The 24,234-nt window shown below is 39.7% G+C and overlaps 1 protein-coding gene across 5 annotated transcripts; it reads left to right on the plus strand.

Annotated features, from left to right (window-relative positions):
* The first annotated feature begins 357 nt into the window (after positions 1-357).
* Positions 358-24,234, plus strand: TRMT10A (tRNA methyltransferase 10A). 5 transcript variants are annotated; one of them, XM_062199826.1, is made up of 9 exons: positions 358-488; positions 5,896-6,086; positions 7,583-7,745; positions 8,990-9,061; positions 11,358-11,432; positions 13,569-13,718; positions 15,254-15,359; positions 17,687-17,931; positions 19,155-19,612. In XM_062199826.1, exons 2-9 carry the CDS (start codon positions 5,905-5,907, stop codon positions 19,251-19,253), a joined length of 1,092 nt encoding a protein of 363 aa, XP_062055810.1. In that variant the 5' UTR covers positions 358-488; positions 5,896-5,904; the 3' UTR covers positions 19,254-19,612. The 5 variants fall into 5 exon arrangements, with proteins under 5 accessions (XP_062055810.1, XP_062055814.1, XP_062055809.1 ...); XM_062199825.1 differs by lacking the exon at positions 358-488 and adding an exon at positions 1,109-1,503 and having other exon boundaries at positions 19,155-19,614; XM_062199827.1 differs by lacking the exons at positions 358-488; positions 19,155-19,612 and adding exons at positions 1,112-1,503; positions 24,074-24,234.

Consider the following 24,234-nt stretch of genomic DNA (forward strand, 5'->3'; position numbering starts at 1 on the left):
CTCATTTTTTTAAATTTAATTTTCCACCTCAGTTATGTAAAAACACGGGATACTGGTAACACTTCCAATACATTAGAAATAATTTAGTTAAGAGACACTTTCCTCTTCACCACAGAAGTGCCTCTCCTGTTTCCCTTTTTCAATTTTTATAAGGGGTTACCTTAGTCCCCTTTCAACAGATATACAAACGAATATAAACCCACAGGTACACAGTTACCTCCTGAAGCGGGAACTACACACACACTGTAACCACTCCTAATCTCTTTACTCCAGACCTGCCCCCTTTAAACCCCTCCTCTTTCTCCCATTGCAGGCCCGAAGTTGGCGCACTTCGATGACGTACGACGTATCCGCCGTCGTAGCCGCCACCACGCCCCTGCCTCTGGGAGTTGAAGTTTCCGACGGAGGATTCCTGAGCGGTGTCGAGGAACACTCCAGAAAGGCTTATCTCTGCGAGCTTTCCTGTTCCCCATCAACACCTCAGCAAGGTAACGCTCCGGTAACTGTGGCTGGTTTTCGCCTGCTCTTTGATAGCTTTGGACGCACAATAAGCGCAAGCCATGCTGTCCTCGACTGGCAGCAAGGGCTTCCGGGGGAAAGGGGAGTGGGGCCGAGAAACTGCTAGTAGTGCTGCTGTTGCCGAAGGAAGTGACGTCAGATTGTGTGCGCCCGCGGCCTGTGTGGCCGCTCTCTGACTCGCTGGTTGCAACTTAGTCCCGCCTCTCGAACGCGTCCGCTGGCGCGCAAGTCCGAGGCGTGGACTGCAGAGTGGGCGAGGCTCTGCCTCCCGGCTTGGCGGGGTTACGTTAGGCGTTTGTTCCGAGAGTGGGGAGCCAGCCCCTAGCGTGTAAGGGCGTGATTTTGTAAAGGATGACAAGAGGAGGAGGCCCGGGCCCTGGAGGGTGGGAAGACTACTTGGGATTCTGCCACTTCGTGGCTAGTGACGGGGGCAGGTCGCCCACCCCTCTGATCCTGCTTTAGCTTAGTTTTCCCCTGAGGGAACGTGGCGGAGTCCCGGGGGAAGTCGTCGCGGGTGCTGCTAACCCCGCTGTGGTGCCCCAAGGACGATTTTTAAGGACATAGAGGTGTTAGCTTTATTTCGTTGAAAGCCTCTAAGTTTAAACATTGAGAGTTTTAAAAATACTTTAATTTTTATTGCAGAGCTGCCAAGAGGGTAAAAACATCTCTTGCTTAGTCAAAACAAAACAAAAAACTTTCCCCCTTTGGTCCCAATCCTTCGTCCAGATTAAACATCAGCTTTCGCTGCGGCAGATTTGCCTAACTCGTTTTGTAAAGGGTAATTCCTCCGCTCTCGCTGTCAAGTCGTTGATCCATTCTGCAGTTATTCTTGATTCGCTTGGATCTTTGTGGAAGAGACTTACCAAGACGGTTTATACCATGCACTACAACTCATGCAAAGGTTTTTAACCTTTTCGCTTTCATTGATTTGTGATGTGTCTACCCAGCCTTAAGCTTTGCTAAGAAACGGAAACCCAGGGAATGGTGAGCTAAGTGTTTTTTACACTTCATCGTATCCTCAGCAAATGGCCTGAGTCATCTATTGGGTTCTTAGCCTTATAAACCCTATCTCTTATGAATGCACCACGGGATTTTAGAAAAATCATTTGCTAAAGTAGAATTTCTCACCTATTTATATAATTGCTTTAAAATGCCATTCTTAAATAGACGTAAAACTTGGTTTAATGAGTGAAAATACGTTATGAGCATCAGTGCATGCGAGGGAAGAACACAGAACACTTTGCATGGAGATTTTGTAAATTATGGCCCACACGAAAATAATCAGAAAGCAAGTATACTTAGTAAAATACTAAACTGCTTATTACTTAATCCAAAGAAGCTAGTACGTAATGAAATGTTTTAGTGTAGACAGTTGGAGTTGGTAAGAAAGTATGCTGTGAACAATAATTTATAATCAAGCTAGCTAACAAAATGCTTTTGCTGTATTCTACTTAGGTCTCAGTGGATCTGGCTTGTTAAATAAAGCTTAAAATTCTCTTGGTATGGTGTGTCTTATTAATTGGAAATAGTTTTAGAATATTCATGGTGGTGATGTTGACTAGCTCATGAACTTTCCTTGTATTTGATACACTGCTTAAAAGCATTACTGTGTAGGTCAAATTAAATGTAATGAGACTTCTTAGGAAAGGCTAAAGCTCCCCCTGGTGTACATAAGCTATAACACATTTCTTAGCTTTAATTTTTTTTCACACTATAGAGCTTATCAACTCTTGGAGTATTTGAATATCGCCAGGAACTGGCTTACAATGATGCCTGTGATAAACAGAAATGTGCTCTCCTGGAATATTATTTCGTGAAGAGAGTACTTTGTTTCCCATGAATATTAATTGTGTTTTTAAGTTTACAAAGATCAGTGAGTCTTAGGTTTTCTCTATCCTCATTCTTTGGATACATGCAATGCTGAAATTTTTTTAAGGTAGTGTGTATGGAAAGTAAGTAAAGTAAAAATCCTGGAAATCACAATATATGTTTTAAAATGTTCTTCCTTCTAATTGTTTTAGCTTACTGAATTAACCCTGTCTCCATTTTCTTAAACACCTACCTATTTTTAGACTTAAAAAAATGAGTACATTCAAAGGTATACATTTGTGCTAATTAGTTTTCTGCTTGTGTCTCTCATTCTGTATCCAAGTCTTAACTGCCTCTCCATTATTTTTCTGTTCTTTCTCTATCTGCATCCTGGTCAGATTGTCAGGGTATCTTCTAACTAATCAATTATCTCTTGGACTCCAGGTAATCTGGAGTTTTTCTCATCTATTGAAATTTTTATGTCTTCATTACCTAGTTTTCATATGGTTTCTTTTTCATGGATTCTTGTTTTCCTTTTTTTTCCCCCCTAATGCCTGGTTTTGTGTCACAATTTCCTGTTTCTACTTTTACAGTTCTTATTTCTTTTGATTTCTTTGAAACATTCCAGCCAAATATTTTAAAATCACTTTAAGATTGTACTATTAGAGACTGATGCTGTGGTGTAGCAGGTAAAGCTGGTGCCTGCAGTGCCAGCATCCCATATGGGTGCCAGTTTGAGTCCCGGCAGCTCCACTTCCAATCCAGCTCTGTGCTATGGCCTGAGAAAGCAGTAGAAGATGACCCAGGTGTAGGCTCCTGCACCCGTGTAGGGGACCTGGAAGAAGCTCCAGGCTCCTGGTTTCGGATCGACCCCAGTTGTTGCAGTCATTTGGGGAGTGAACCAGTGAGTGGAAGAACTCTCTGTGCCTCTGCCTCTGCTTCTCTGCAACTCTGCCTTTCAAATAAATAGATAAATCTTTTTTTTTTTTTTTTAAAGACTGTGCTATTATCGCCAATTTGTATAGTGTGGACTTGTTTCCTGATTTTTTTTTTTCTTAGTGCTTTTTGTAATTTTAGTTTGAAGATGCATCTTGAATGAAATTATCACCTCCCCTCTCCTACCTATGTCTCTGCAACTGATTCAGATCCACAAGATTTTGTGATGGTTCCCACCCAGGATCCTGTTGCATGTTGCAGTATGCTGAAGATGTAATGTGGATAGTTCAGATTCTAGTCATGCAGTTTTACAGGTTGATGTGTCACTTCATGGTTGCATAAGGTTGTGACAGAAAGGCTGTATCTGCCTTCCTTCAGGCCTACCTATGTGCTCGGTGTCTTGGGAGCCATAGTGTTTCAGGCTTTTTCATGGAACAAGGAGGCCCACCCCTTGCTGGTCTGTTTACTTCTCTCTCATCCCCTGCCTGTTATTATTAACATTATTATTGTTAGTCTCCTCCCTTTGTTAAAGTTAGGGAGACTTAAAAGCTGCCTTTGCCCAGCAGATCCAACAGGAACGCTATCCACCCACTTCTTGTTTCTGGTTTTGAGTGACACTGTGCCCTTTTTATTTCTCCTTTTATATTTCATCTACAATTTCATGTATTTTGAGTCAGGATGCTTCAAAGCATGAACTTTTGGCAACCACCTCTAGAAAGTCTGTTTGAATTTTTAAATTTAGTGGCATAGCTATAAAAATGGACAATTTTTTCTTGTCTTGTTACTAAAGAAAGCAAAAACCATCCAATAAAACCAATGCTTAAATTATGCTCATTAAGGTTTTGTCCTATTAGCTAAATTGTGGAGTTTTCTTTTAGATGTTAGCTGCTTTGCATAGACTTGCTGACTATCTCTATAAGAAAGAAGAGTCGGAATTTCTCTTAACGCCAGTAGAACATTTGGTGGCATCATGTTTAGGGATAAATAACAACTATGTTTTTAAGTTTTAGTGCTAAGTCTGTTAAAGAAAAAAAATCAGTATCTCTAGCCTTTGCCTTATCTGAAATCAAATCTAGTTCTAGTCAGTAGATACAAAGACATTTGTGGTGAAGTCTAAATAAAGATATTTGAGATGACCTTGAACAGTCCACAAAACCAACTGATTACAGACTCCTCTTCTATGTCCATGTTTTGTTTTTTTAGTCATGACTGATTGTGGACTATTTACAGTTGCATGTTTACAATGAAATATATTGGAGAACACAGCCAAATTCATAGTCTGCATTGTCCAAAGTTTGTAAATCTTAAAACTTCTGTCCAAAACCTATCCTAAATGTATAACCACATAGTGAATAACACTCTTACTTCCCTTGTTCTGCAGCATTACAGAAGATGACAGGAAAGATGCTTTCCAGCTCTGTAAAAACCTCTCTCCTATAAAAACTGTATTTTTATTATATGAAATGTGAAAAATCAGAAAACCATGAGTAACAATTGAACATGTTTGTGTGTTTGCTTTTTAAAATAAGTGGATGTAATCTGTATAATATATATTTATATATTACTTACATGCATAAATTTACATATATGATATGTAAATATATAATTATACATATATAATATATTGTTTACATATATAAATTACATGTATATTTACATTATATTACATATAATATATAGACATATATTATATAATGATATAATAGTAATGTAATGTATGCATAACATACATATTAATCCACTTATTTGGTTTTCTTATTTGTATAAACATTTTCCCTTATCATAAAATAGTTTTGGAAGCATGATTTTTCCTGACTGCTTAGTATTCCTGGCCCGTGTTAGATGAACCATAATTTATGTGCTCTCCTTTTGGTGACATTCAAGTCATTTCTAACATTTCATTATTAAAAAATAACACCCTAGGGTCCAGCGTTGTGGTGTAATGGGTTAAACTGCTGCCGGTGATGCTGGCATCCCATGTGAGTGCTGCTTTGGGTCCCAGCTGCTCCACTTCTCATCCAGCTCTCTGCTAATGTGCCTGAGAAGGCAGCAGAAGATTGCCAAAATACTTGGACACCTGCTACTCACATGGAAGACTTGCATAGAATTCCAAGCGTCAGGCTTTGGCCTGGTTCAGCCTTGGATGTTGCAGCCATTTGAGGAGTGAACCAGTTGGTGGAAGATCTCTCTCTCTCTCTCTAACTATGCCTTTCAAATAAATAAATAAATAATTTTTAAAAAGACACTGAAGTGTATATACTTGTACATATTTGTTTACATTTGTGATTAATTTATGGACCATAAGGAATTAAATTACTGGACCAAAGGGTCTTAATGTTTTAAAGCCATTAAAACATGTGTGTGTGTTGCCTTCTGGAAAAATTGTACCATTATCTCCAGTGGTATATGAAAATACCCCATTTCTTCAGGCTTTACCAACATTGTCAGTGAATGGTCTTAAATGATATTTAAACAGTCTTTGCCAATACATAGATTGAATTGTCTAAATTTGCATTTCTATTCATTATTGATATGGTTGAACTTTAATCATCTCTGTTAGTCATTTGGGTTTGTTTACTTTTTTGTGTATCTTAAATTGTTCATGTCAGAAGTTGGTTTTCCATTTTTCAGAGGCACCAAATGTCATCTGAAATGTCACCAGCATTTACTGAGACTTCTAATGTTGAAAGAAAGGAAGACTTAGGTGAAGGTCAAGAGGAGAGCCAGAAGCCAAAAGGTGAAGGGGTTGAACCAATATCTAAACGACAAATGAAGAAGCTAATAAAACAGAAACAGTGGGAGGAACAACGAGAACTCCGCAAGTATGTGTGCCAAAATGTTTTTGCTCTATCCCTGTTCAGAAATATGGGATGTTTGATTTGGCACAATCTTCTGACATACTAAGTGTAGCTGTATTAATTAAGCTGGGGGCCAGGTACATCCTTAGCTAACTGTGTCAATTGTCTACTAACCTTGTGTGTAAGTTGAATTATTATTTTTAACAATGTTGATAAACTGGCACTCAACACTTTTTCTCACCCAGAACCTGTTTTGAGTAGTGGCATAATTTTTCAACTAACTCAGATTAGTCAATTTTTTTGTTACTATAGTAATACCTAAGGTAAGCTAATTTTATAAAGGGAAAAAGTTTATTTAGCACATAGTTTTGGAGGCTGAAAGTCCAGACAGCATGGTGCAGGCTCTGGTGAGGGCCCTCCTTGGCTGCATAACATCATTGATAGGGATGCACGTGGGAAGACATGTCATATCACAGAGTAGGAAGCTTGAACAAGACTAGAGTCCTGTAATCCCTCCAAGCACATGCTCCCAGTGACCTAAGGACCACCCACTAGGCCCTCACTCTTCAAAGTCCATTATACCTCCCAAAACCTCTTCCCAGAGAATCAAGTTCCCAACATGAGACCCTCGGGTTATAAATCATATCCAAACCATAGCAGGGTTATAGTTAGTATTCATGTCCTAGATATGGACTAAAAATAACCAACTCAGATCAAGTTTTGGCCTATTGTTTATTTTTCTGGAGCAGATTTTGGTAAAAGTAGTTCGGCTGGGGCCAGCACTGTGGTGCAGTGGATTAAAGCCACTGCCTGCAGTGCTGGCATCCCATGTGGGTGCCGGTTCAAGTCCTGGCTGCTCCATTTCTGATCCAGCTCTCTGCTATGGCCTAGGAAGCAGTAGAAGATGGCCCAAGTCCTTGGGCCCCTGCACTCACATGGGAGACCTAGAAGAAACTTCTGGCTCCTGGCTTCAGATCGGTGCAGCCCTGGCTGTTGCAGCCATCTGGGGAGTGAATCAGCAGATGGAAAACCTCTCTCTGTCTCTCCTTCTCTCTTTGTGTAACTCTTTCAAATAAACAAAATTTTTTTTTTTTAAAGAGTAGTTAGGCTAATGACAATTTACTGAGAGAACAAACTATAGTGATGTAGATTAGAGAAAATGTGTATGTGTTTTGCTTTTTTGAGTTTTTGCAGTATAAAAATGTTGATTGAAAATCATGCAGGGGATAAATAATGACTATCAAATTTAGTATTTATATGATTTTCTTAGGGTTAGTGTGGTACCAATAATGAATGAAAATTCTTTAAATTGAAAGCTTTAGATTCTGTTTGAAAACTGATTTCCTTCCTGCTAACGCTGTTAAATGGACTATATAAAATTGCTAATATTTGACCATTTTGACCCATTGAAGTAGCAATTTCATATGATTCAACCTGATGATTTTAAAAAGTATTTTTAGAAGAATATTGTGAATATTTGAATTATAAATAACAAAAAACATTTCAATTACTAACTTTAGACAAAAGCGGAAAGAAAAACGCAAGAGAAAAAAATTAGAGCGACAATGTCAACTGGACTCAAACTCAGATGGAAATGACAGAAAACGTGTGCGAAGACATGCTGTTCACAGCACACTCCGCCTTGTCATTGACTGCAGTTTTGATGACTTGATGGTATTAAAGGTATGGTGAATCAGTTAGAAGCATCCTGTAGGAGCACTAGGCTAAGTCATTTTTGTTTTAGTATATATTAACACTTTGATAGAAATTTGTGTAGTGAAATGAATCTCTTTTTTTTTGACAGGCAGAGTGGACAGTGAGAAAGAGAGACAGAGAGAAAGGTCTTCCTTTTTGCCATTGGTTCACCCTCCAATGGCTGCCACGGCCAGTGCACTGTGGCCGGTGCACCGTGCTGATCTGAAGCCAGGAGCCAGGTGCTTCCTCCTGGTCTCCCATGCGGGTACAGGGCCCAAGCACTTGGGCCATCCTCCACTGCTTTCCCGGGCCACAGCAGAGAGCTGGACTGGAAGAGTGGCAACCGGGACAGAATCCGGCGCCCCGACTGGGACTAGAACCCGGGGTGCCGGCGCCGCAGGCAGAGGATCAGCCTATTGAGCCGCGGCACCAGCCCCCTAAATTAAATTAGCTAATAAATTTGATGCATATATATGTACTGATGTGTGTGTGTGTGTATGTATATGTATTAACAGGGGAGTGAGAGAGATATGCACTTTGTAATTAGATGATAAAACTCAGTAACTGCATATTTATCATAAAATATGTGGGGTTTTTACCATGTTATTGTTAAGGTGTGAAAATAGTAATAGTAGGACTCTCCAGGAGCTTTTTTTTTTTAAGATTTATTTATTTATTTGAAAGGCAGACTTAGAGAGAGAGGCGGAGGCTGAGGCAGAGATGTACCATCTGCTGGTTCACTCCCCAAATAGCTGTGATGGCCGGGTCTGGGCCAGGCTGCAGTCACAAGCCAGGAACTTCTTCTGGGTCTCCCATGTGGGTGCAGGGGCTCAGAGACTTTGGGCCATCTTCTGCTGCTTTCCCAGGCACATTAGTAGGGAACTGGGTTGGAAGTGGAGCAGCTGGGACTCAAACCAGTGCCCATATGGGATTCCAGCATTGCAGGTAGCAGATTAACCCTCTGTGCCATAGCACCAGCTCCTGTTGGTTCTTAAGAAATGTTTTTATGATCTCACATTTTAAATGGATAGAAACCGTGAAGTAGTGGCTCACTTGTAGAATTTTAACATAGTAATTTTATTAGGATATATGGAAATCAAATGAAAATTATCCAGATGGACTTGCATTGTACTTATCTAGTGATCTCTTCTGCTTATTCTGTTCCTTTAAGATCATGGAATGGCCATAGGTGATTTTATTAACTTTGTTTTAAAAATTGCACTCTATTATAGGATATTAAAAAACTTCATAAGCAGATTCAGCGATGTTATGCAGAAAACCGACGTGCACTGCATCCTGTGCAGGTATGTCTGAAGAATTTAAAATAGTCTCTGGTCCCCTTTTATATCTTTTTTTTTTTTTTTGCCAGGCAGAGTTAGACAGTGAGAGAGAGAGACAGAGAGAGAGTTATAGGCAGTGAGAGAGAGACAAGTTCACTCCCCTAATGGCTGCTACAGCCAGCACTGTGCCGATCCGAAGCCAGGAGCCGGGTACTTCCCGGTCTCCTAGGCGGGTGCAGGGACCCAAACACTTGGGCCATCCTCCACTGCCTTCCCGGGCCACAGCAGAGAGCTGGACTGGAAGAGGAGCAACCGGGACAGAACCAGCACCCCAACCGGGACTAGAACCCGGGGTGCCGGTGCTGCAGGTGGAGGATTAGCCAAGTGAGCCACGGTGCCGGCCCCCTTTTATATCTTAATTGCAACTGTCTGCAAGATTATCACAGATAAACTTATTTGATGACTGCTTGAAAAATGTTTTAATAGAGGAAATGGGGAGAGGGGCATATTACTACCTCACTGTATTACTATCTCACAATTTTTGTTTTGTGAATTTGAAACTTGTGAAATAAGATTTTAAAAAATAGCAGTCATATAAAAAAGAAGGTACAATGACACCTCTTTTCACGTATGTCATTCAGAGACAAGCTTTTCAGTCTACTACACGTTGGTCTTCCACAAATGGCCAGTTCTCTGCTGTGCAGTCTTCATTATAGGACATCCACAGATTTTGGTACCAGTTCCTCAGCTTTTTATTCCTTCCAGTCCTGGGGCAAAGTGAGAGAGAGATGTTAGGGGAAGCACAGGCTGCTGCCAACCACAGGTGACCTGTGGTACCTCTGTATAGGTTTTGTCTATTTAAAGGATTTTGTTTTCTTTTGAGTCACTTAAGCTTAAGCTGGGTAAAGGAGTGATTTGTGAAACTAATAGATAGGTTGCTGTTAAGGTCTTTTTGTGTGAATTCTCAGGGACCTAAAAATTAGCACCAATGTTAAGAACCAGTAACTCTTTTCTTTTTTTAAAAGATTTATTTATTTGAAAAAGTTACACAGAGAGAGAGAGGTCTTCCATCCGCTAGTTCACTCTCCACTTGGCCGCAGTGGCCAGAGCTGTGCCAGTTCGAAGCCAGGAGCCAGGGGCTTCCTCCAGGTCTTCCCACATGGGCACAGGGGTCCAAGGACTTGGACCATCTTCCACTGCTTTCCCAGGCCATAGCAGAGAGCTAGATTGGAAGTGGAGCAGCCGGGACTCGAACCGGCACCCATATGAGATACTGGCACTGAGGGCGGCGGCTTTACCTGCTACGCCACAGCGCCAGCCCCCTTGAACCGGGAACTCTTAATAAATACTTTAGTTAGATATTTTGTTTTTACCAAGTGATAGTGATTTTGTATTTTTACATTTTGTATTATATTTAAAAATTTCATATCACATTTCTATGACAGTTCTTTTTTTTATTTTTTATTTTTTGACAGGCAGAGTGGACAGTGAGAGAGAGACAGAGAGAAAGGTCTTCCTTTTGCCGTTGGCTCACCCTCCAATGGCCGCTGTGGTAGGTGCGCTGCGGCCGGCGCACCTCGCTGATCCGATGGCAGGAGCCAGGTACTTATCCTGGTCTCCCATGGGGTGCAGGGCCCAAGAACTTGGGCCATCCTCCACTGCACTCCCTGGCCATAGCAGAGAGCTGGCCTGGAAGAGGGGCAGCCAGGACAGGATCGGTGCCCCGACCGGGACTAGAACCCAGTGTGCCAGCGCCGCAAGGCGGCGGATTAGCCTAGTGAGCCGCGGCGAAGGCCTTCTATGACAGTTCTTAAATCTTCATTTTCATATGCAATAGACTCCTCATCACCCTTGATTCAGACTTAAAATAGGTGTCAGAGTTTAGAATCAACGAAAATTATCAAGATTTTGGATTGGTAAGAAAATAACAATGGTGGCAAAAAAAAAGGAATGGGTATCGAAACATCACATGATACCAGTGCCATTGCAGTTTCTATGTGTCAGCTAAAAAAAGAAAAAGAAAAAAAAGGTACCAGGAACTTGACATGGAAGCAGGAAGTTTGCAGAGATGTAGCCATTCTAGAAAGTTGGATTAAAACATAAACAGAACATTGAAATTAATACATGATGAGGAACATGCCAAAAAATACATCTAATCTACCACAAATTTAATATATGTTCAGTGCATGTCAGAAGTTTTTCTAGATTGAGAATAAATGTTTTATATTTCATTAATGATCAGATGAGTTTGTGAGAGAAATAAAATATTGAATTTAAATGGTCACTTGCTGTCTTTCTCTACCTGCTGATCTCTTACCAGTTTTACTTGACAAGCCATGGAGGCCAGCTGAAAAAAAATATGGATGAAAGTGACAAAGGATGGGTCAACTGGAAGGTGATTAAGATAATTTCTCATGTAATTCCAAGTAGTTTTACACTTCTAAAAGTATATTTTTAACCTAAATTCTCTAAAGCAGTCTTCAAACCCTGTGTGTTGCTGAACCAAAGTGTAAGGTTACAACTGGGAGAAATGAAAGAAGAGAGTAAGGTGTCTTAGTTTGTTCTTGCTTCCCTTGACTCTTAACCTTCTGTCTTATGCCAACTTTTTTTTTTTTTTTAAGATTTATTTATTGGAAAGGCAAAGGTACAGAGAGGCAGAGGCAGAAAAATAGGAAGAAAGAGAAGTCTTCCATCCTCTAATTCACCACCCAAATAGCTGCAACAGCCAGAGCTGGGCCGATCCGAAGCCAGGAGCCAGGAGCTTTTTCCGGGTCTCCCTTGTGGGTGCATGGGCCCAAGAACTTGGGCCATCTTCTACTGCCTTCTTAGGCCATAGCAGAGAGCTGGATAGGAAGTAGAGCAGCTGGTGCTTGAACCGGCATCCATATGGGATGCTGACACGGCAGGCGGTGGCTTTACCTGCTACACTACAGTACCGGCCCCCTATTGGCAAATTTATATTGTGTTTTTTAAAAAATAAAACAATTTTAAAGGTCTTTATGTAATTTCTACCTAGCGAACTAACTATATATTATCTGTAAAAGGGAAGTTAATGCTAAAATTCAAAAGTGTGCCTGTATTCTGTATATTCTAAATCTGTACTGTTTAGTATCGGACTCCTTTAATGTGATAGCCTGAATTGTGAGTTTAGATGTGCTGTGAATATGAAATACATGCTGAATTCAAAAAGTTAGTACCTAAAACAAAAAAGAAAGAGAGGGAGAATATAAAGTATCTCCTTGGGGTTGGTGTTGGCTGCAGTAGGTTAAGCTGTGACTTGCAACACTAGCATGCCATTCCATAGTGCCAACTCAAGTTCCAACTGCTCTTCTTCCCATCTGGATTCCTGCTATTACTTCTGGGAAGGCAGCAGATGATGGTCCATGTGCTTGGGCCCCTGCTACCTTTATGGGAGACCCAGATGGAGTTCTTAGTTCCTGGCTTTGGTCTAGCCAGTCCCTGGTTGTTGTAGCCTTTTGGAGAATGAACTAGCAGATGGAAGATCTCTCTCTCTCTGTCTCTCTCCATCTCTGATGCTCTTCCTTCCAAGCAATTTTTTAAATGCTATATTTGAGATGATACCATTTGTGACATACTGTGTTAATTAATTTTATTTACAGAGTTAGACAGTGAGAGAGAGAGAGAAAGGTCTTCCTTCCATTGGTTCACCCCCCAAATGGCTGCTCTTTTTGTGGCTTGTTCAATTTATGTATTGTTCCATCAGCTTTCCAAAGAGATATGTTCACCGGTTTCTTAATTATTCACATCCTTCTTGGAGCCTTTATTCAGAATATGTATAGTGTATGGCCTTTTATTACTAAGTTACACATTTTTAGTGAGCATTCTGCTTCATTCTTGATTTCATTAAAAATTATTGGATAAATGTCATTGCAGCCTGGTGATATTATCTCCTTTTATAAAATTAGTGTGGCTTGCAAAATCCTCACTGCAAACTAGTTTTTGTATGTGTATCTTGGTAGATACAAATGCAAATAATTGGAAAATGGAAATAATGAATTCTGTAAGCAGTTTATGTTTGATGATTCATGTTAATGGAGAGAAAGTAATTGGAGAAGACACATTTGGCTGGAGAAATGTGAACAAAGATGTGACAGTAACAGTGCTCTGGTTTTGTTGGAACAGAGATATGATTAGAAAGATAGATTAGTGTCCTAGTCAGGGGAGAGTTATGAAGTTAAGAGTTTGAATTTTATCCTGCAGAAAAAAAAAAAACATTAAAATTAGTGTTTTTTGAAAATGAGTCCACAGTCAGGGTGTGAGGGTAGTAAGTTGGAGGGGGCTGAGGCCAGAGACAGGAAATAAAATTAGGAAGCTGTTTAAATAATTGAGGTAGTAGGTGATAGTGAATTGAAGTAATAGGTTCTCAACAATGTGAATACATTTTAACAATATTTTTTCAAACTTCATTTCAGATTTTTCTTTTGGATGGGCTTGTTTTGGGAAAAGAGAATAATCATTTTTAGCCAACTTTCCCAAAATCTAGTAATTATTAACATCTTGTATCTTAAAGGATATCAACATCAAATCAGAGCACTATACTGAACTCATTAAAAAAGAAGACTTGATTTATCTGACATCAGATTCACCTAATGTACTGGAGGAATTAGATGAATCAAAGGCTTATGTGATTGGAGGATTAGTAGATCACAACCATCACAAGGTACTGAATTTTACTTTTGTGTTTGTTTGAACTTAAAATCTGTACTCCAATTTCCTGATAGTAAAATAATAACAATAGCCCATCATTACTGAGTGCCTACTATATTTCAGTCACCTGTTAATAGAGAATTATGCTACTAATCAGTTGCTAAGCCATCAAGGTTTATACAACTTTTTAAATTTAGGATTTCTGTAGGATTTTTCTTTTAATTTGTACTTCTTTCTCTTCCCCTCACATACTCTATTTTGGATGAAAAATTACACAAGTGCACTTTGCATTTTCTAAAAGAAAACGTCATTTTATACCGAGCCAGCTGCTTCACAGCGAACTAAATTTAACACAGCTGAGGAACCTGTCTACTAAGTGTCCGAGGAATTACCCATCAGCAGAACAATGGGAAGCAATTCCTTATTCTAAAGCAGCACTATTCAAATAGGGCATTCTGTAGTCTTGCCTCCCCAGTGTGGTCTCTCAATGATTACTGAGCCTGTGGAATGTGCACAGTATGACTGGAGAACTACATTTCTAAATATTTCAAAAATTCTAATCAATTTAAAGTTAAGTAGTCAGACATGGCTGCCAATTGAACAGTGCAGCTTGGGAGCATCATAGGGAATTCATCAGAATGATCTCTAGCCTTTTTATTTGTTTAGTGAAAAATTGTATTTTTTTAACTTATGTAGAACAAAATTTTTTCATGTTGTTTGTTCCCCTAAATTAAAACAATTTGTTTACAAAGGCATCTGCTAAAACCTATTATTAATTGTCACTTGAATGTATAAACTACTGGTTGGGAAATCTAGTTTCCCTTTCTCCTGTAGTCTATCTTTTTTCTATTCCAGTCCTGGTTAGACATAGGCTTAAAGGATTTTCATTTTAGGAAGAGCTGAAATTCGTATTCAACATTTTTTTAGTTGATAGAAACAGAAAAATAAAAATAATGGGTCATTTTAAAAAAATTTTCATTTGCCATTTATGCTTCTTAATGTTGTGTAATTGAAACTTAGTTTTCTTTATGTTTCTTACATCCATGGAAAGAGCAATGGTATTTCTCTAGAAATTTGTTTTGATTGTTTTAAACTGAGAGAATAGCGAGGTAGAAAGGTAAAAAGATATTTGAGTCAGGAGGAAGGTGAGCCAGGTTTTTCTCGAGGTTCTGCCACTTAGTTTTGTAGCAGGGCAGGGAATATTTTTTTATAATCTATTATATATAATATGTATAATTATATATAATTATAATAATATATAATAATTATATATAATATATAATAATTTCTTTGACTTCCTTATTTGTAAACTGAGAAAGTTAAAACAAGGCTTCTAAGCACTCTGACTATACTTACTGTCAGGAGAATGTTTCCATAAATTAGCAGTTAAAGTCTCTCTCTTTCTCTCTCTTTCTGTCTTTCTCTCCTCCCTCCTCTTTTTTTGGATAATATTCTTTGAACTAAAGTCTTTTTTAAAAACTACTTGTACTGTCATAGACTTTAAAATAATTTGATATTCTCATCCAAGTCACCATGTCTTTGTTTTAGGGAATCACATATAAACAAGCATCAGATTATGGAATTGACCACGCACAGCTCCCCCTTGGAAATTTTGTGAAGATGAATAGTAGAAAAGTTTTGGCCGTTAATCATGGTAAGCTGGATGGTGGTAAACTGAAAATAGCCTTAGTGAACGTTATGAAAAAGAACATTTCATTTCAGATTTGGAGAAATGAAAACAATACACCTTGCCAGAGACAAAACTGTAAAAAGAATCATTTATAATGTATAACTAATAGAAACTATGATGCATATTTTAGAAAATTTTTGCAAATGTACAAAAGTATTTAATAATTCTAACTAAAGCCTCAGTCAGAGATACTTGGCATTAACTTTTTGGTATGTTTCCATCCTGTACTTTTTCTTTTTTTGACAGGCAGTTAGACAGAGAGAGAGACAGAAAGAAAGGTCTTCCTTCCGTTGGTTCACCCCCAAAATGGCCACTATGGCCGGCGCGCTATGCCAATCCAAAGCCAGGAGCCAGATGTTTCCTCTTGGTCTCCCATGCGGGTGCAGGGCCCAAGCACTTGGGCCATCCTCCACTGCCTTCCCGGGCCACAGCAGAGAGCTAGAATGGAAGAGGAGCAACTGGGACAGAATCCAGCACCCCAACTGGCACTAGAACCCAGGGTACCAGCACCGCAGGTGAAGGATTAGCCAAGTGAACCACGGCCATCCTGTGCTTTTTCTATACATGCCAGGATGCTTCAAAACGGTTGTGGAAAAAATGCAATATAGAGCTTACTTTGGGGGAAAATATTTTGAAATGTATATATAGTTTTTCTGTACTATGTATTTTCATTAATTTTTTGAAGATGCTTTATGTAATATTATTTATTATATAATTAAATTCTTTGTTACATAGAATAATATAAATCTAGGGTATTTTCCCCTTCACTTATCATATTTTTCTGTCATTGAATGGTTATTTTTATAACATTCCACCACCTAAGTATAAAATAATTTAACCATTCTCTTATTGTTGAATTTTTTTTTCCTTTTACTGTTGTAAATAACCCTGAAATAGGAATTCTTGGACCTCAGTCTTTGCCTAAATTTTTGCTGTTTTAAATTTTTTAAGGAGGGTCGGATGTTGTGACACAGCAAGTTAAGCCTCTGCTTGGGACACCTGCACCCCACATCGGAGAGTTTTGTTTGAGGCCCAGCTACTCAGTGCTTCTAATCCAGCTTCCTACTCATGCATCTCGGAAGTCACTGGATGATGTCTCAGATTCTAGGGTTCCTGCCACCCACATAGGACACCCAGATGGAGTTCCTGACTCCTGGATGTGGCATGGCCTACCACTGGCAGTTATAGGCATTTGGGGAGTGACCTAGCAGATGGAAAACCATCTCTCTCCCTCTCTGTCACTCTGCCTTTCAAATAACTCTTACTAAAAGAATCAAATTTTAAGGTAATATTTTAGTCAGTACAACCAGTTGTTAAGCTGTAATATGTGTTAAAAACTTTCTAAAGAGCAGGTTCTAGGAAGTATGAAATTATTGATTCAAAATATAAATGTCTTCTAAAGCTTTGATATATAATGGAAATTGCTTTGCCACAAAGTAAATGCAGACTATTCCTTCAGCAGTGTGTTGAAGTGAAAGTACCTTGGAGACATGATTAATATTCTTTACTCAATATTAAATAAAATAAAAACAATAAACAAAATAAAACAGGCGAGAAGCTCCTCAGAGTGATTCTTTTGTAGGAAAGGTAGAAGAAATTTAGATGAATGCTAACCATTTTTTTCTTGAATATTATCACATAAAGGATACAGAAATAAAAGCCATAAGAATAGAAAGGGAGGGGCTGGTGCTGTGGCACAATAGGTTAATCCTCTGCCTGCAGCACTGGCATCCCATTTGGGCGCCGGTTCTAGTCCCAGTTGCTCCTCTTCCAGTCCAGCTCTCTGCTGTGGCCTGGAAGGGCAGTGGAGGATGGCCCAAGTGCTTGGGCCCCTGCACCTGCACGGGAGACCAGGAGGAAGCACCTGGCTCCTGGCTTCGGATCGGTGCAGCTCCAGCCATTACGGCCACTTGGGGAGTGAACCAACGGAAGGAAGACCTTTCTCTATCTCTCACTGTCTGTGACTCTGCCTGTCAAATAAATAAAAAATTTAAAAAAAAAAGAATAGGAAGGGAAATAAAAACATGGTCAGCATAGACTATAGTTGACAAGGGAAGCTGGTGTTTTCTTTCTCTGTGTTTAAAATGAATTGAGAAGCTAGGAAGGAGGTAGCAGGCTTGAGAACCTAGGGGCAGACTGACCCTTACAGTCAATAGAAGGAAGTGGTAAGAACAAAGTAGCTATTAAGGCAAACTCGCACTGTTAACCTGAAGGCACTGTATTGTAAAAGTCAGTCTGCAACACTGGGATGCACTTTCCTAAGAAATGAATGAAGTTTGTCTTTATTACAGTGTTTGAGATTATTCTGGAATACCTAGAAAGAAGAGATTGGCAAGAAGCATTTTGCACCATCTTACCCCAACGGAAAGGAGCTGTTCCTACAGACAGAACCTGTGAAAGTTCTCGGGAAGAGCAGTCTGCCCAGGTTGAAGATGGATCAGACAGTGATTCCAGTGAGGGGGAGGACAGCAGAAATGAAGCAGATTCACCACACGCAGAAGAAAAGCAGGATAAGGAAAACTGCACTGGATCTACAGTGAGTGCGATATCACACTAATGTTACCTGTTCTTTTAGGTCAGGGAAAAATTAGGAGAAAGTAAAGTGCTTCCTATCCTAGGATATTCAGATTGGAAGAAAATTTATTTTCTCATTTCTGTTGCTAATTTCAAAATTATTTTAGGGTTAAAGGATAGTAAAATGTTCTTTAAACTCTGTAAGAAAGAAATTTTTGTTTTTGCAAAAGAAGAATTAAATACATAGGTTTTTCTTTTTTATAATTTTTTTTTTAAAGCTTCCCAAGTTTCTAGAGAATCGTATGTGGTTAGCATGCCTTAATTCTCTTTCATTTACTGGATTGCAGTCTTCCGAATGTTCCTTCTGACCTTTGAGTTTTCTTAGTTCATGTTCATATCTTTGTCTTTCTGATCTGTTGCTCCTTATTTGTGGGGGCAGGTACTCATTCAGGATCTTGTGTATGGGAGGTTACCCTCCACATGCAGGTTTTTTATTTACTTTAGTCATGAAAAAGAAAGTGTTTTCAGAAGTATCAGCTTGATAGACTCAACAATTCATTTCGTTTGGACTATAGAACCCATATGTGTTTCTTCTTTGTGATGCCTTCTCATGGTTTTGAAGTAATCATTGAAGAGAATCTCTTTAATACCTCTTTTGCATTCCTATTATGGTGATAAATTATTTTAATTACAAAATTCAATTTTTGCAAGCTAGATTATTTTATAAGGCTGCTACTTTTGAGGGATCAATTTTGGCTTTACCTGAATTTAAAATGAAATAGCTCTTAGCAGCTAACATTTCTTTTTACAGATTTTTTTTACAAAGTATTTGTTGGCTCTTAAAGTGAATAAAGCTTAAATGTGCTTCAGCCTCTTATATAATAATATTTAAATTAATGTACATGTATATTTCTTAAAAATAATGACACACATATGAAAATATGCAAATTATTGTATTCACATCTTTCCATATCATGTATGGTTCTTAGTTATTGGTGGATAATAGGATTGATTTGTATCATTTATGTGAGCAGTTGTGTTGAAAGCACTGAGACCAATTTGAATTTCAGTAAGTCCAAAAATTCCTAAATAAGCATTTGCATGGAAAGATTGTACTGGAGGATGTAGCAAAAGGGTGCTGTTTCGGGGCCAGCATTGTGGCACAGAGGGTAAAACTGCCTCCTGCAAGGCTGGCATCCCACATGGACACCAGTTCATATCCTAGCTGTTCCACTTCTGATACAGGTCCCTGCTAATGGCCTGGGAAAAACAGTGGAAGATGGCCCGAGTATTTGGGCCCCTGCCACCCATGTGGGAAACCCAGATGAAACTCCTAGCTCCTGACTTCAGCCTGTCCAGGGCTGACTGTTGCGGCCATCTGAGGAGTGAACATGTGAATGGAAGACCTCCCTCTCTCTCTATTTCATTGTAACTCCGGCTTTCAAAAAACAAAATAAATTAAAAAGGGGTGTGTGTGTGCCGTTTCACTTTCTAAACAGGGATTAAACAAGTTACCTTTCAGGTGAAGTGCTTATTCTTGCTCACAGCAACAGTAGCATTTCAGGAGACTTTGCTGAGTTTGGGTAAAATAAGTCTCTGTTCCTATTTGTTTCTTAATGTACGAATACTGCATTTTAGAAAGTATGTAACTAGCAGTATATATAAATTCTATATTAACTTACATATACATTGAGTAGAAAGATTTTTGGATTTAATATTGCTGTTAATTATCTTTTATTTTTTGTTCCTTTATTTTTACTAATTGTTATGCATTTTAATGAAAGATATGTAAATAAATAAAGACGAGCCTTGCAATCCTAAAGAACAGAGCTTATGTCTTAAGATATATATTTCAAAGGTTCAGATTTTTTGGAGTGTGATTTACCAACATGGAATATTATACCTTTTATTTTGTATGAAAAAGGCCACTGCTTAATCATGAAGGATGAGGAAACATCATTACAGACATTGCATAGTTTTCCACTAATTATAAAAATACCTGGATTAATTTCTTAATGGCTCTGTAACAAATCACCACAAACTGGGTGGCTTAAAGCAACAGAAATTTATTCCCTAACAGTTTTCAAAGTGTCACAGGGCTATGCACCGTCTGAGTGCTTGGGGAGTAATCCTTCCTAGTCTCTTCCTAGCTGTTGGTGGTTACCATCACACCCCAGGGTTCCCTTACTTGCAGCTGCAACTCTGTTGTCTCCGTTGTTTGCAGTGGTCTTCTGTCCTCTGTCTTCAGTATCTGTATCTGTGTCCAAATTCCCCTCTCCTTGTAAGAAAATCAGCGTTGGATGAAGGTTGACCATAATCCATTGTGATTTCATCTTAATTTAGGATTACATCTACACAGCCCCTGTTTGTAAATAAGTAGCAGACACAGATGCTGGATGCTAGGAATTGACATTGTTTGAGGGAACATGATGCTACCCACTGCAGGCCCAGATCTAGGCTGTGGCAAAAGATCTAACTGATTTATAAAGTATTTAAAGCATTGGTTTAAAAGATAAGGGTTTTTTTTTTTTTTCTCACTTCCATGTGTCTTTTCCTCTCAGCATTGTTTTGGTTTATTTAGGTACTTTAGGAAGTATTAAAGTAACTTGTGTTGGTAAATTTAGTACTTAAGAAAATGCAGCAAAAGGGACATATGCCTAGTGAAATAATAGGATTTATCCTCATTTACTTTCTTTAATAATCCTGTGGTCTTCATAAAGCAAACTCATTTTTAAGGGAAGGAGCATTGTTCAGTTGGATGCACCAGATACCATTGTGTTCATATCTTGTAGCATTTGAAAATGATAAGAACAGCAATACAGCAACAACAACAAAACAAAAAGAATGCAATTCTTAGGAAGAAATGTCTTTTAGGAGGCCAGATAACAATGATGAAACCAACCAATTACTGGCAATTACAATGTAAAGTGATACTTCACTGCATAGATGGAGAGTCCTTGAGATGATACAGATAAAGAGCAAGAATTGTCCATAGAGCACCAAGAACATGTACAGACAACAGGTGTTAAATGAGATTGGTAATAAAAAGAGATAAGTGATTAGAATTAATGGCAGCAAAGGCCTATAGTAGTAAACTTGGATCTCAATTTGCATATAGCTGTTTATCTGTTTTCTTAGCTCATTGCCAGATACATTGAACATTTTTTCAAGATTTTTTTTTTTTTTGAAACAACAGGGAGAGATTTATCTTCTATCTGCTGATTCTCTCCCCAAATGTACACACTCCTGGTCATAGATCTATTCAACCACCCATACCAATGTGCACACACCCAAGAAATTTATAGTACTGGCTAAGCATTCCTGATCCTAAAATCTGAAATCCATAATGCTCTAAAATCTGCCACATTTTAGCACCAACATACTACAAGTGGAAAATCCCACAGCGGATCTCATGTGACAGGTCATAGGCAAAATGCAGGCATACAACCAATACAGCATATTCAGCATTCCTAAGGGGAAAGGACTCCCATTCCTCCACTGTGATTTATCTTCTGTGTACATGCCCAGATTCCCCTATGCAGCATGTGAACAAAGGGTAATAAAATGGCATGTGTTCAGGCCAGACATTCCCTAAATCCACATGCATTACTCACTGTGCTTTTGTTTACTCTCTGTTCTATGATAGAAACATGTTGAAAATGTCAGAGACAGGCGTGTGGTTCAGCAGTAAAGTCACTGTGATGCCCACACCTTTATCTGAATACATGGTTTCGGTCCTGGCTGATCTGCTCTGTTTCAGTTTTCTGCTAAGGCATACCCTGGGAGGCAGCAGATGATGGCTCAAGTACTTGGATCCCTGCCACCCAAGTGGGTGATGCAGATTTAGTTCCAGACTTTGGCCTGCCTAGCCCTGGTTTTTGTGGGCATTTGAGGAGTGAACCAGTAGTTGGAAGATTTTCTCTCCCTCTCCCTCCCCGCCTCCCGTGTGTGTGTGTGTGTGTGTATGTGTGTATGTGTGTCTTCCTTTCAAATGAAAGTTTTTCTTCCAAGTAAAATTTAAAAAAAAAAAAAAGAAAAAAGAAACATTGTAAAGGCCCGAAGGTACTTCTGTGGTTAACAAGTGATAAGAAAAGGAGGAAGCATTTATCTATGCGCAAAATATCAAGTTGTGAGAAAATTGGACAGCAGTGTGAGTGTGAAATGTCTTATCGAAGAGTATTGGAATGAACACCGTATATGACCTAAAGAAACAGGATAAACTGCTGAAATTCTTTGCAGAAACCAACAAGCCAAAGTTAATGAAAATTAGGAAAATGCTGCATAGAACTATAAATCAAGATCTTATCCAAGTATTCAAAGGCTGAATCCATTAGTATCTCAGTGAACACATGCTCCTTAATGGTATGCTGGTCAGGAAAGAATAAAAATCTGTCATGAATTGAAAACTGAAAGGGACTGGATATTCAACAGGCTGGTTGTGGCATTTAAGAAAAGACATACTATTAAATTGTTCAGGATTTGTGGTGATAAAGCATCTGATGATCATAAAACGGCAGAAGAAATTCATTTCTAAGTTTGCCAAGGTTATTGCTTACGGAAATACATTGCCAGAACAAGTGTATAATGCCAATGTACATCACTGTTTTGGCATTATTACCCCAGAAAGAGGCTGACTACAGTTGATGAGACAGCACTATGGGAACTAAGGATGCCAAGGACAAAATAACTGTGCAGCAGGCACGAATAAATGTAAACTTGCTAGGCAAGCAAAAGCTTGCATCCTTGCTGTTTCAAAGGAGAAAATTTCTTAGCAGTCCCTTATTATGCTAATAAAAAAGGCAGGGATCCACCAAAGGGTGTCTTTTCTGATTGTTTTCACATTGTGTGCCAGCAGTTTGTTCTCACTGCAGGGAAGTGGTACTGAATGATGACTGCCAGGTTTTGTTATTTTTAACAACTGTCCTGGCCGGCGCCGTGGCTCACTAGGCTAATCCTCTGCCTTGTGGCGCCGGCACACCGGGTTCTAGTCCCGGTCAGGGCACCGATCCTGTCCCGGTTGCCCCTCTTCCAGGCCAGCTCTCTGCTGTGGCCAGGGAGTGCAGTGGGCCCTGCACCCCATGGGAGACCAGGAGAAGCACCTGGCTCCTGCCATCGGATCAGCGCGGTGCACCGGCTGCAGCGCGCCTACCGCGGCGGCCATTGGAGGGTGAACCAACGGCAAAAAGGAAGACCTTTCTCTCTGTCTCTCTCTCACTGTCCACTCTGCCTGTCAAAAATTAAAAATAAATAAATAAATAAACAACTGTCCTGCTCATCCTCCAGCTGAAAATGTCATCAAAAAGAATGTTTATGCCATCTACTTTCTCCTATATGTGACCTCATTCTTATAGTCACGTGACCAGGTTATCCTTGGATCAATGAAAAGTAAATGTAAAAGCACTTTCTTGGGGGCCGGCGCTGTGGCTCACTTGGTTAATCCTCTGCCTGTGGTGCTGGCATCCCATATGGGCTCTGGGTTCTAGTCCTGGTTGCTCCTCTTCCAGTCCAGCTCTCTGCTGTGTCCCGGGAAAGCAGTGGAGGATGGCCCAAGTGCTTGGGCCCCTGCACCTGCATGGGAGACCAGGGGGAATCACCTAGCTCCTGGCTTCAGATCAGTGCAGAGCCGGCCATGGCGGCCATTTGGGGAGTGAACCAACGGAAGGAAGACCTTTCTCTCTGTCTCTCTCTCTCACTGTCTATAACTACCTGTCAAATAAATTAAAAAAAAAAACAAACAAACAAAAAAAACTTTCTTGAACAACATGCTAGCAGCACAAAGCAGCGGCATCGGTGTGGAAGGTTTTCAAAAGGACTTTAGCATAAAGGATGCCATGTGTTCTGTTGCCAGTCCTTGAAACATGACTGAAGACAGTCATGCATGCCTGGCACAGCCTCTGGTTTTTGAATATGTCCAGTGATGATGACACACAAGGTAGTGACTGTATTTGTTTTTTTTTTTTTTTTTCTTTTAAGGTTTTGTTTATTTGGGAGGCAGAGTTACAGAGAGGGAAAGACCGGAAGGTCTTCCATCTGCTGGTTCATTCCACAAATGGCCTCAATGGCCAGAGCTGGCCAGTCTGCAGCCAGGAGCCAGGAACTTTCCCTGGGCCTCCTACTTGGGTGCAGTGGCCCAAGCACTTGGGCTATCCTCTGTTTTCTTCTAGGCCATAAGCAGAGAGCTACACTAGAAGAGGAACAGCTGGGACACGAACCAGTGCCCATTTGGGATGCCAGCACCATAGGCCTCTGCCTGTGACCACTACCCCACAGCGCTGGTCCCCAAGGTGGTGACTTTCAAAGATTCTAGTTGTCAAGTGAGAAAAAG

The sequence above is a fragment of the Lepus europaeus genome, chromosome 8 (assembly GCF_033115175.1).
Source record: "Lepus europaeus isolate LE1 chromosome 8, mLepTim1.pri, whole genome shotgun sequence".
Classification (NCBI taxonomy): Eukaryota; Metazoa; Chordata; class Mammalia; order Lagomorpha; family Leporidae; genus Lepus; species Lepus europaeus.

Coding starts and splice junctions, on each gene's coding strand:
- TRMT10A (XM_062199825.1), top strand. Junction 13,719..15,253: donor TAGATCACAACCATCACAAG/GTACTGAATTTT, acceptor TCTTTGTTTTAG/GGAATCACATATAAACAAGC. Junction 15,360..17,686: donor AGTTTTGGCCGTTAATCATG/GTAAGCTGGATG, acceptor TCTTTATTACAG/TGTTTGAGATTATTCTGGAA.